This window comes from Bombina bombina, chromosome 1, assembly GCF_027579735.1.
Source record: "Bombina bombina isolate aBomBom1 chromosome 1, aBomBom1.pri, whole genome shotgun sequence".
Classification (NCBI taxonomy): Eukaryota; Metazoa; Chordata; class Amphibia; order Anura; family Bombinatoridae; genus Bombina; species Bombina bombina.
In genome coordinates this window covers 419,414,652-419,427,670 of record NC_069499.1, presented here as the reverse complement: position 1 = coordinate 419,427,670, position 13,019 = coordinate 419,414,652, and the positions used below count along the sequence as shown (strand labels likewise).

Here is a 13,019-nt window from a genome sequence, read left to right as displayed (position 1 = left end):
ATTTTAATTCATCATGCCATTCCTTCTGGAAAGCGCCTGATTGGTAATAGTTTTAATTTTCAACATGATAACCATCCCAAGCACACTGCTAATGCAGTGAAATCATATTTGGACAGAAAAACAGCTGATAAAACAATGACAGTCATGGACTGTTCTCCACAGAGTCCAGACCTGAATATTACAGCGGCAGTATGGGATCACCTGGACAGAGAAATAAATAAGACAAACTAAATCTAGAGAAGAACTCTGGGAAGTGCTGAAAGAAATATACCAAAAGATTACTTCAGAAAACTTCAGGACAGTCTCCCAAAAGAGTTCAACATGTTGTTAGTGCCAAGGGAGGTCACACTAAATACTGTTTTTTGCCTGAAGAAGCCTTTTTGTTCTTAAAATTGTAGGTTTTTATATATTTTGTGTACATAATTCCTGTATTTTCTGTTTGCATCTTAAAAAAAAGAGACCGAAAAATAAATATGGATGGTCACTAAAATTTTGGTGGCCTAAGACTTTTGCACAGTACTGTATGTGTATATATTCATCCAGAAGTAAAAAGCACTCACCGGGTCTTTGTGCAAACAAACAAGTTTAATGTGACATTTCGGGGTTACACTCCGTCTTCAGACAACTTCAGAAATTGTCTGAAGATGGGGTGTAACCCCGAAACGTCACATTAAACTTGTTTGTTTGCACAAAGACCCGGTGAGTGCTTTTTACTTCTGGATGAATATGCTATACCTTTAAAAGCACCCCGGGCAAACTGGATTTTTACAAAGGGTGTTACTGTGAGTGCTTATACCTCTCTGGATACATATATATATATATATATATATATATATATATATATATATATATATATATATATATACTTTTAAACAGATAAATGCATATGTATACATATATAGACATATATATAAGTGCATATGAGCCCTTTGCAGTCAAGTAGCTGAAAATTTGCAAACTCATATTTATACAATATTCATATTTAATAAAGTGTTTATGTATTTATTGTAAATATTTCACATTCCAATGTTCTTTACTTATGGGAATATGTTCTATGTACTTATAAATAGATATTTTCATCTTAAATGGGAAGAGTCCACAGCTGCATTCATTACTTTTTGGGAAATACTGAACCTGGCCACCAGGAGGAGGCAAAGACACACCAGCCGAAGGCTTAAATACCTCTCCCACTTCCCTCATCCCCCAGTCATTCTTTGTCTTTCGTCACAGGAGGTTGGCAGAGAAGTGTACGAAGTTTGATATAGTCTCTTATGGAGGGTAGTACTCTTCACAATGGGACTGGAGTTTTAAGTAATACTATCAGCCTCTCAGTGAGAGTATGGATGAAAGTTAGAGTCTGGAGATGCAAGGAGAGTTTTCCTGTGAACCCATCCCGACTCATATTAACAGCTCTTTGGTAATCAGCGTTGACGAGTTTTGCTGCCTACCCTTATTCACTCAGGTCCATGTCAGAAGCGAGGCTACTATCTGTCGCACTTGAAGGGCCGTGTTCCTGTTCTACTGCGTAGATTCCAGTAAGATCATTTCATTTTATTTCAATATGTGAATGTTATGTTAAGGAAACAAGGTAGGGTCCCAGTGGGACTCATTTTATCTTAATAAGGAAACATGGGTTAATATCTCCTCAGGGGGGTTATTGAACAGGGGGGGCTTTAAACATGTTTGTTATATGGTTTTATCTGCATATGTGTAGCAATGCCTAGGCTCTCGGCTTTTATGGAACATAATGTCCTTATTTTACTGGCGCAATCTCTCGAGATTGTGTGCCCTTTTCTGTGACTGGCATGATGCACCTCATGACAGGTGCGGTTACGTTGTTTCTCACTTCCATATGCTGACTGTGTGTGGGTTGTCTGGTTCACAGGAGATGGCAAATGCCCCAGTTATTGGGGATGTTAAAAGGGTGCCAGTTAGTTTTTGTCATTTTTGTAATCCCAAGATTATGGAGGATTCTGATATGTTGGGCACGGATGGCTCCCATCAGTTATGTTCCGATTGCCATTCTAGAGTACTCTCTTCCCCCAAATCAGGGAGCTTAGAGCCATCAGCCTCCGAAGTTTCTATGTCCCATGAGGCACGTGCCCCAGACCCTTTCTCGGCTATGCAAGCAGATGTCTCTATGGCCTTTACTCCTTCTCCGAGGGTGGCTTGTTTCCTCCAGAGGTTATGGCACGTTTCTGCATGGCCATTTCTATGGCGCTGGCTCATTTATATCTCCCAAGTGAAATATTTCTTAGATATTGCCTGTGTTCTATTAACCATGGCCCGTCGGACGTTGGATTGCCTGACTCAGTTCGGCTTTCTGGGGAAGCGTGGGCCTCTGAGGCTTGAGGGGCCCCAACTTCGGGGCCAAGGTCTTTCGTTGATCGGGTGAGAGATGATTTTACCTTCCGTTATATGCTGGAACATCTTTGTGTTCTTTTAAAGCATGTTTTTGCGATGATAGAGGATCCCAGTCCTAGTGAACCGAGGGATCCGAGACCTTAGATGCTGGATGGAAATTTGGATATGACATTTGGGGATGAAACCAATCTCCTTAACGTCTCTGTTTTATTTTTTCTTTATGTTTCGGTTCCAGTTCTAAGCTTGGGTGAATGGGGCCTATGATCGGCTGGTTCCGCTGCGTTCTCATTCACCTTGGGCGTTCACCTGTAGGGTGCTGCCTTCATTTAAATTAGTTTTTTCTTAAGTTCATGTCTGTTAGAATTTAGTTTTTGGAATGTTCTTCTCTGGAACAGATACTTGCGATTTTGTGGTCGAGTTAGCACTACCACGGAAGTTGCGCATTTTTTGAATAATAGAATAATGTTTTCTAGTTCATTTATTGATCCTTCGGTCCAAATTTTCTTGGACCTTGGGCAGTTTTGGAGTGTTCTTATACCAAGCTGGTACTGGTCAGAGGCTTTTCAGCTGTTACCTGGGTTCATGTCACCCTCGTGGTGCTGATTAATCCTGTCGGATTCTGATTGTCTTTTGGCCTATTGCTATGGACTCCGGGCTTGGATCCTATCGATGTATGAGCCCTACCGTTTAAATACAGCTCCCAGGATGGAGGGTTGTGAGTGCCGATCTAAGGTTAGTTTTTTCGGGCTACTTGCCTGGAAAATGGATCTGTTTTTACAGACGTCATCATGGTTCTTTCAGGTCCCTGGGGATTCCCTTGGAAATGGGAGATGTGAGTGAGCTATACGGTCTGATGTTCCAAGTGGTATTCGATTTGCATCTTCACTCGAGGTTCACCGGATGCTGATTTTTTAGCCCAATAAGCATTATCTTGCGGTGGCAGAGTCTTCTTCCTTTTCGCCTTGGGCAGATCATCTGGTCTAGAAGTGCGGGCATTTTTCTGCTCAGAGTTGCATTATTTTAAGAGGTGGTGTGCAGGGGTTCCCTAACTTCTGTGGGAAGCTTCGAGGCTCCAGCTTTACCCTATAAAAAAAGGGTTTTCTTTTTGGAAGATCGATCCTACAAGGATCTCTGGCTGTTGTCTCTTCCATACTCTACCCTTGGACTTACCACGGTCTTTGACGTTCGGGTGTTTCTACATCCTCGTTGCAACTCTAGCCTGGGCTTAACAGTGAAGAGTCAGTCGGTCTCAGGCGGTCGCCCTTCTAGGGTCAGGTAGTTGACCATTTATCCTCGAAGATCTGTTGAGACTTAGTGGAGGGTACCTTACATCTAACTCTCTAGGATGACGAGCAAGGTCAAGGGGTCTTATTCACCCTCTAGGATGGCGATTGGCCGCTAATGTGCAGGGGGCGGAATTGCCCAAGCATTTCTTGTACAATGTTAGGGAGGACAGGATTCGCTATAGCAAATCATGTCCATCTGGGGTTTAATAAATAGACCCCTTAGAGTCTAAATGGATGTATAAATTGAATACTCTATATCAGCAGGGTTTTTTAAACAATCAGATAGATTGGCAGTGCTTTTTGTAAACTCTGTTTATAGCGTTATTGTAGCTAACAGTTTGTTAAACATTGTGAAACATAGTTGTAATTAATACATACAGATTTGTATATAATTGATGGAGTTAGGCTGTATAAACCTAGTTGGAGAGACAGGGGTGTCTATTACATCACTGGGTCTTTACGTTTCTTTAATAATAGTGAAACTGTGAGGAGGACTATAGACTATAATCATGGCCCAGATATAAAACAGTTAAGCATGATAAGTTTCTGATACAAAAGGAATGGGACCTGCTACACTCTACTAAACTTCATTTACCACTGTCACAAAGCTGTGTGACCCTGCAACTGCAAGTTAAAATCTATCTTTGGCAACTTCAGGGAACACAGTGTTACTGCTAAACACTGACCAAAGATTTCTTCAAACCTCAAGAAGTCTGAGGGAACCCAGATGAAAGTAATATTTGGGCTATAAGAAGAAAGGAAAACAAAAAAGGATAACTACAATAACAGAATGGATCATAACCCCTGACCTCTGAATCAAAGAGAAGGTCAGGTGACTTATCAGAAGCACCAGGATCTAACAGTCTGTGAATCCCTCACAGTGAAGTATATCAGCGGTTGCAACCAGGACAAATTAAGGTACCTCTACACTAATTTGCACTGCGGTTTTTTAAATCACGCAAACTGAACTTTAAAGACATCAAGGTATTCATATGTTAAATTGACCATTTCCATTAACCACGATTGTTTTGGCACCAAATTCAGAATAACGGCTGTTTTTTGCCTTTTAACAATCCAGCACACCTGAGCAAATTATATGTCCAAGGAGAGTCACTGTGTAACTTTATAACGGTATTTGTTACTAAAGAACTGCAAAGCTGTTACGCTAAATTTCTAATCACAGTTGTACCGAAGCCGTTACGCTCACCTTCTAATTACAGTTGAACATTAGCGCTGAATCTATTTGCTTTTAATGTATTAAGATTGATACATGTGTGCCTTTTAAATATCTAATTCACCAATTTGTTGCTTGCCATATGTTATCTATAGAATGAATTCTTTTAAACCTGGAATTCTAGGGTTTATCAATATATGGTTCTAGTCTGTTTTTAAAAGTGTTGAATAAGGGAGACGTCCCTTTATTAATTAGGATTAGCATTTGCTGTTGTTTTTATGTGTTATAAGAATTTTTAAATAAACAAGATTGTATAATACATTAGCTAGATTGGTATCATCATTTCCAAGCTTCTATTAGCGCTGCTAAATAAACCCCATTTTTTTCTCTTATCCACCATTTAGTTCTCTTTGAGGGAATAACTTTTTTAGCAGCAGGAATCCACCTTTAGGCGCTCCTATCACACTACACATAAGTTTCTCATACACACCAAGGTCGCTTTTCAAGATGCAGTAGGATCCAGACAATATGGAAAGTAGATTATATTTTGTCTATGTATATGCCCATCAAACTATGGAAACATCGACAGGATTCATGTTGCTCTCTGCTGTCGTAAATAATGCTTGATGTTTTAATGTTTTAAGTGATACAAGAAAGCTATGATGCAGCGTATCAATCTTAAATAGTCATTTTGACTTATGCATAGATATATATAAGTATATCCACATGTTGACTATAATATCCAAGATAGCCTTGTACTAAAACAAGTCAAATTTCACTTACTATTGGATACAGTCCTTCCTCTCTGTCATCCCTCTGTGTGGGCGTGGGTGTCGGCTTCCTCGCTGATAATTCAGCTCACTGAACACTGCAAATCCCGTGTCCAGAATTCAAATAAGCAAACAGTACCTTACTCGTAGCTCTCCTTTTGAATCATATACTCCAATGGTGCCCTGTGGGTATCCTTAATGAGCGCCACACTTCCACAACTTGAAAAACCCAGACCGGCTCCAAAGCGATGATAAAAGGGGAATCTTTATTGAGTATATTAAAACCATTAAACACACCAGTTTTGAAACATACCAAAGAGCTACTGCCTTGTTAGAAGTGTTGAAGGCTACAACCTCGGCCCGATGACGTCACTGACGCGTTTCAGGTGTTACCCGTAGTCATAGTTACCGTCAAGGGGTCTATCGCTACCTTAAATAGGTATGGACTCAGGTCTAAGCCTTTAACAAAATACTCCGCAATTAACACTTTGTAAACACAGGTTTGCCAATTTTGATATACTTATAATTTTTGATAACCACACATCCAGCATTATTTCACAGCAAAATCAAAGCCATCCAACATGATTATATCTTAATACTTGGTCTAGCATGATTTACAACTTGTCACATATGTTCTATGTTTTCATAAATATAGACCACTCACTTCTAATAAAAGGTCAGATTCAGACAGTTTAACTGACCTATACCATAATTCTTACAAACATTTCTTTCAGTAGTTACATGTAAAGATTATTAAAAAAAAAAAAAAAAATATTACCTACTACACTGTTTGATTACTGAAAAATAGTTACCATGAGCAACCTCATACTTTATTTAGCATTATTTCAATTGTTAATACTTGTAAAGCTATAGCCCTTAATCAGTTATTACCAATATTCTATACTATCTTGCTCTATCTTTGCGTATCTGTGATTGCCATATAGTTTAAACTAGTAGATATTTAAACACATTATGATCATCTAAGTGCTATGCTACAATTCTCTAATATGTATAGTAGTGGATGTTACATACTAACATACATACACGAGCAGGAAGATAGTATTATTCTCCTCTTGGAGTCTACCAATATATTTCCTTTCATCAGACTTTAAGTTTCAATTATTATGATGTATAAACTAGATTCCAGTCAGAGCATACAACACTACTAGATGCATACTGAATTTTAATCAGAGCATATAACAAATCTCTCTTTTAGCCCCTTAGATTGCTATCTATGTATATTAAAACCATTAAACACACCAGTTTTGAAACATACCAAACAGCTACTGCCTTGTTAAAAGTGTTGAAGGCTACAACCTCGGCCCGATGACATCACTGACGCGTTTCAGGTGTTACCCGTAGTCATAGTTACCATCATGGGGCCTATCGCTACCTTAAATAGGTATAGACTCGGATGTAAGCCTTTAACAAAATACTCCGCAATTAACACTTTGTAAACACAGGTTTGCCAATTTTGATATACTTATAATTTTTGATAACCACACATCCAGCATTATTTCACAGCAAATTAGCCCTGCAATATTTTGCGTTTACATATATCAAAGCCATCCAACATGATTATATCTTAACACTTGGTCCGGCATGATTTACAACTTGTCACATATGTTCTATGTTTTCATAAATATAGACCACTCACTTCTAGTAAAAGGTCAGATTCAGACAGTTAAACTGACCATATACCATAATTCTTACAAACATTTCTTTCAGTAGTTACATGTAAAGGTTATTAAAAAAAATTGTATTACCTACTACACTGTTTGCTTACTCTGTAGTAGGTAATAAAAAATAATAATTTAATAATCTTTACATGTAACTACTGAAAGAAATGTTTGTAAGAATTATGGTATACGGTCAGTTAAACTGTCTGAATCTGATCTTTTATTAGAAGTGAGTGGTCTATATTTATGAAAACATAGAACATATGTGACAAGTTGTAAATCATGCCGGACCAAGTGTTAAGATATAATCATGTTGGATGGCTTTGATATATGTAAACGCAAAATATTGCAGGGCAAATTTGCTGTGAAATAATGCTGGATGAGTGGTTATCAAAAATTATAAGTATATCAGAATTGGCAAACCTGTGTTTACAAAGTGTTAATTGCGGAGTATTTTGTTAAAGGCTTACACCTGAGTCCATACCTATTTAAGGTAGCGATAGACCCCATGACGGTAACTATGACTACGGGTAACACCTGAAACGCATCAGTGACGTCATCCAGCCGAGGTTGTAGCCTTCAACACTTTTAACAAGGCAGTAGCTGTTTGGTATGTTTCAAAACTGGTGTGTTTAATGGTTTTTATAAACTCAATAAAGATTCCCCTTTTATCATCGCTTTGAAGCCGGTCTGGGTTTTTCAAGTTATGGAAATGATAAGTTTCTGTCTGGGGTAATCACACTACCTCTTTTTTGTGTGGTGATGTATGAAGTTTAGGTTATAGATACTGATTTAGGCAGACAGTTTAAGATGCAGATAGCATAGGGCTATGCTAAGGTCCCTTTTGGAATGACTGCTATATCACATATTATTGCAACATACAGATTCTGATAGCTTTGGTGAGCACTATTAAGGATTACTAGTTGTATTAATGAGATCCCACAGTGGCCACACCTGCGTTTACGCAAGGGTGCCTATTGGATTGTAAGAGGTATATGCAGTTGCTAGCCGCCCCCTTCCCAACATTCAGGGGCATTCAGTCCTGCTACTAATGGCGTATCAGCTCAGTAAGTTATACACTGTTATAGGTAGAGCTATAACTAGTAATTTTGATGTTGTAAGGATTACTAGAAGATAATTATCACAGTGGATAAACTGGATATTGCATGGCACACTTGTATTCTAGCATTAATATCCTCAACATTAATGGAAATAATTTATCTCAGTGCAAAGTATCTCTAGAGTTGTAAATTCTAAAGTCACTGAAAAATTTGCAATATATAAAAAATATTATATATATAGCTATATTCAGATTCTCCTTTGTCATTACAGATGGAGAGATGGTTCACCAGTGGTATACTCGAATTGGAAAGCAGAGCAAAAAATTAGTTTCAATCCCCAATGCGCCTTCATTTCTTCGAGGACAGGTCAGACAATCCCATCTCTATGCAATGAGAAATGCATTGCAGGTTGAACATTTCTGTTAATGTATCAGTATTTAGCTTTCTAACAATGTCAATTTTACGGCTTTCTTGCAAGATACCATAGTATATTTTGCCATTATGTATTGCTGTTTCTATTAGGATTGTCTGTAAGCATTTTAATAATTGTGCTAAAGAATTAAACATTTGAGTCATCTGTAAGTTAAGAAAGACAGACCAAGAAATAATAGGAATTTAAACTATAATGCAGTAATTTCCTCAGAGAGTAAAATACCAACAGAAGCTAATGAACCCTGGGTTGATGGGAATGGGTAGAAAGTAAAAAAACAATCTCAACAAATCTATAAAAGCATCTTATTCCACCTGACGCTTATCTTGTCTTCTTACAATATCCAACAGGAGAATCAAGACTACCAAAGCCAAATATATGGGAGAGAAAAAGATAATAAAAGGAAAAGAGTCTGAGACTAAGGAGTAGATTTAACAAGCAGCGGATGCTGCAATCTACCCTAGACGGTTCCGGCTTGCCGGAAACCTAAAGGGACAGTCTACACCAGAATTGTTATTGTTTAAAAAGATAGATAATCCCTTTATTACCCATTCCCTAGTTTTGCACAACCAACACAGTTATATAAATACTCTTTTTACCTCTGTAATAACCTTTTATCTAGGTCTCTATTTCAGTTCTTTTGACAGACATCCATTTTAGCCAATCAGAGCTGGCTCTAACCGGAACTCCATGTGCGTGAGCACAGTGTAATCTATATGACACACATAAACTAACACCCTCTAGTGGTGAAAAACTGTCAAAATGCCTTGACAGAAGAGGCGGCCTTCTAAGAATACCAAGAGAACAAATCAAAATTGGTGATAAAAGTAAATTGGAAAATTGTTTAAAACTACATTATCTATCTGAATCATGAAAGTTTATTTTGGACTAGACTGTCCCTTTAAGTTAAGAAGCAGCGGTCGTAAACTCTCTCCTTCACCAGATGATGATTGAAATATATGACTCAGTAGGTGACATGGCACACAGAACAACTAGCTTTATGCATAAGTGTGAATGTTATGTCTAGAGTTTACATAAGCAATTACAAACACAGCTTTTGCATCCTCTAAGAATTACAGACTTAGAGGAGAATAGATGTTAAACTTTGATTGATTTGGTTTAATAATAATGACCCTAGAGGTAACTTGTTTATCAAAGTTGAACTAACACCAATATCTCTGACATACCATTGGATATCACAACTACCTGATCAGAATCCTTTATTGCACTATGGTTTTCGTTTAAGTTTGTTTATTTGTTTGAGTTGATGTGTTTAAGAAATATAAAACCTCAGAAGACATTGCTTCTGCGAATATAAACTTACGACAAGAACTGTTATATTATTTACCAAGTACTTGGACAATACGAACTTCAAGAATAGTTTATATTGTACTCAATGTTTCTTATTGTATTGAACCTAACTATATAACTAATTTTGTGTCCTTGGATGCTCTGATGTCCAGGTGGTAACTTTTAAAAATGTGTGAGACAATTTATACATTGCAGCTTTGCGAATATGATATGTAGGAGATTCAGTCTCAAAGGCAGAAGACGTTGCCCTCTCTTGTGGAACAAACCTTTAGCCCATTAGGCAATTAAATTTCTATCACTAGGGCAAGGTGATACACTGATCAATCCAATGTGAAATTGTTGACCTTGTGGGCATGTGACCCTTTGTCTGCCCCTGTGAAAAGATAAAGAGTTGATCTGTTTTTTTTCAGAATTCTGCTGTCCTTCCTACATACATGTGCAAACACCAACCAAAATCCAAAGTACTAAGCCACTTCCCTTGAAAACATGTTGTTTGTTTGTTTTTTGGAGTGTAAGAAGGGAGGATTATGTCTTGCAATGAACTCAGTTACCGCCTTTGTAAGGAACTCAGGAAGTTTGACTGTTTTTATGTAAAATAAGATCTGTAGATTTTATAGACAATGCTCTCAATGTACAAAGCTTATGAGCCTTTGTGGGGCAAGCCTGGTTTCCACAATGTAAGAAGCAGCGGCCATCTGAACACTTTAGAATTAGAGGTTTTTGGGGGGATAATTGGAGTTAAGTATTAACAGAAATGGTCCCTTATATTAGAATTACAACACATATATATGTACCTATATGTTATATAAAATATTACCAAATGGGATCCATGTCTGGTGTGGGATCTCAGAGACAGAACTAAACAACTAGAAAAACTAATTGTATAAGGAATACAATAGGATTCACAGCAGAGATTACCACTGATTTAGTATCATATAAACTCCAAATAGAAGATTCAGATAAGGATTATATCAAATATTTTTTAGAAAGTTCCATGTCATTCATACCTTAATATCTTTATTAATATACCTAGGAACCAACATTCACACAAAAGTAGCGAAAAAAAAGGTTTAAAAGCACTTAAACCCCGTCTTGTAATAATTAATATGCTGAGAGATCATGTAATTAACAAGTGCCTGCTGGCCAATATCTAAAGTAAGCTAAGCCCTTACAATCCGAGGGCTGATTTAACTTTTAACTTATATTCTAAGCAGGCACCCAAAGAGAGCTATTATTTGAGAACACTGTCAGTTAGACAAGGGTAAGCAAGTTAAAAACGGCAGACAGGAGAGACAGAGCTACTCCTGCTGGACCCCTGACGCGCGTTTCACAGAACACTTCCTCTTACCATGTCCACCACCTCTGACGTGGTCGAGATAAAACAGCACAAACAAGGAAGTCCTTGTGCGATGGTACATCCAGGTAAAGAATGCACTGTGTCCACTTAAAATTCACTGTGAAGGTGTGTGAACACGTTCCCAAGTTAGGAACCTTGTACGTTCTACCTTTAATACTTGCGGCCCCTTGCTTGTAGTTGCAAAATTTTCTTTTTAGAAGTGATTGCTATTAGAAACACTGGTTTTAGGAGAAAACCCTATGAGATGCATATGAGATAGAGTTAATGGAGGATCCAAGAGTGCCCCCAAAACAAATGGCGAATCTCAAGGAGAAACATTTTTTATCTTCAGACATATGTAGGTAAAATTCTGAAACCTCCCCCCCCCCAGCAAAGTAGAGAAATTGCAGGCATGTGTTCACCTTGTTTAAACAACTCTAATAAATGATAGATTGGACTTGAGATGGATGCAGCTGATGCATTGCTGGTAGAGCCATGAAGAAATAACGCCTGTAGTGATCATTAGTAAAAACGCGTAGATGACATTGTTTTGATATCTCATGTCTCTGAAAGAGAGGATCCTGTGCTCATCTTAAGCAATTCCGAGATACTGCAATCAATGTCAGATGTTCCTGCCAAATATATTAATGAGCAGTTTGAGAAGAATTAGAAGAATTATGCAAGCAAATTGGAAACTTTAAAAGCTTTGAGCTTTTTGTTATTGTTATAAACTTACCTTGTTAACGGCTTTACTATATTTACACTGCCAGTTATACTCCTTGAAATTGGTGGAGCCTAATAAAGTCCCCCAGATCTATTTATGTAAAAACAAAATATAAAGTAAAATATATGTGTGTATTGAAAAATAAAACAAATAATAACTAGTTATACACTGTGCACAGATGTATTTATGTTTTTGAACCTATCTCTATGGGTCCTGAAGTATCCTGAAATGTGATTTAGTTTGACAACTGACTTGTGATGCTGTGTGACTCACCTCTGGAATACCACATTCCATGTCAATTGCAGCAAAACGTCTCCCTTTAAAGAGACATTCCGGTCAAAATTTAAATGCACATAGATGAATTACATCTTTGAATAGAAACATTTACAATATGCAGGTACATGTATTGGCAAAAAGGCTTCTATTAAAATTATCTCTGTTTTAGTGTCAACATTTTTCTCTGCATGTGCATGTGAAGCATAGCTAGATATTCTCAGTGCACCAGCATTTTAAATATTGCAGCGGCTCAGAGCACCAGGGAGGATTGTATCATATCAGCAATTAACAAATGTAGTTATTACCAGGTGATGCAAGCATCTTAGGCTCTCTAGGCAAGTGCTTTTTAAAACATTCTAGTGCACAGAGCATACTTAAATACACTTTTGAAACAGCAATAGCTTTTACTAGAAGCATTTTTGGTAATACATGTATATTGCAAAAATGCTTCTATTCAAAACTGAAATGCACCCATGTGCCTTTCAATTTTGGCTGGAATGTCCCTTTAAACTCCATTCCCAATAAATGATAACATTTGTCCACATATTATCTGTCCTGTATTGTTCTCTTCCATGAAGTAAAATCTTGGACATTGCCCACTACATTAA

At 37.6% G+C, this 13,019-nt stretch overlaps 1 protein-coding gene across 1 annotated transcript in view; it reads left to right on the top strand.

The window, feature by feature from the left end:
• The window catches only part of PLA2R1 (phospholipase A2 receptor 1), a 528,401-nt gene that overhangs the window by 272,219 nt on the left and 243,163 nt on the right, over positions 1–13,019 (top strand). The window contains exon 18 of the mRNA XM_053698351.1: positions 8,606–8,700. Within this exon, the coding sequence (XP_053554326.1) occupies positions 8,606–8,700 (95 nt within the window). The remainder of the gene's footprint in view (positions 1–8,605; positions 8,701–13,019) is intronic.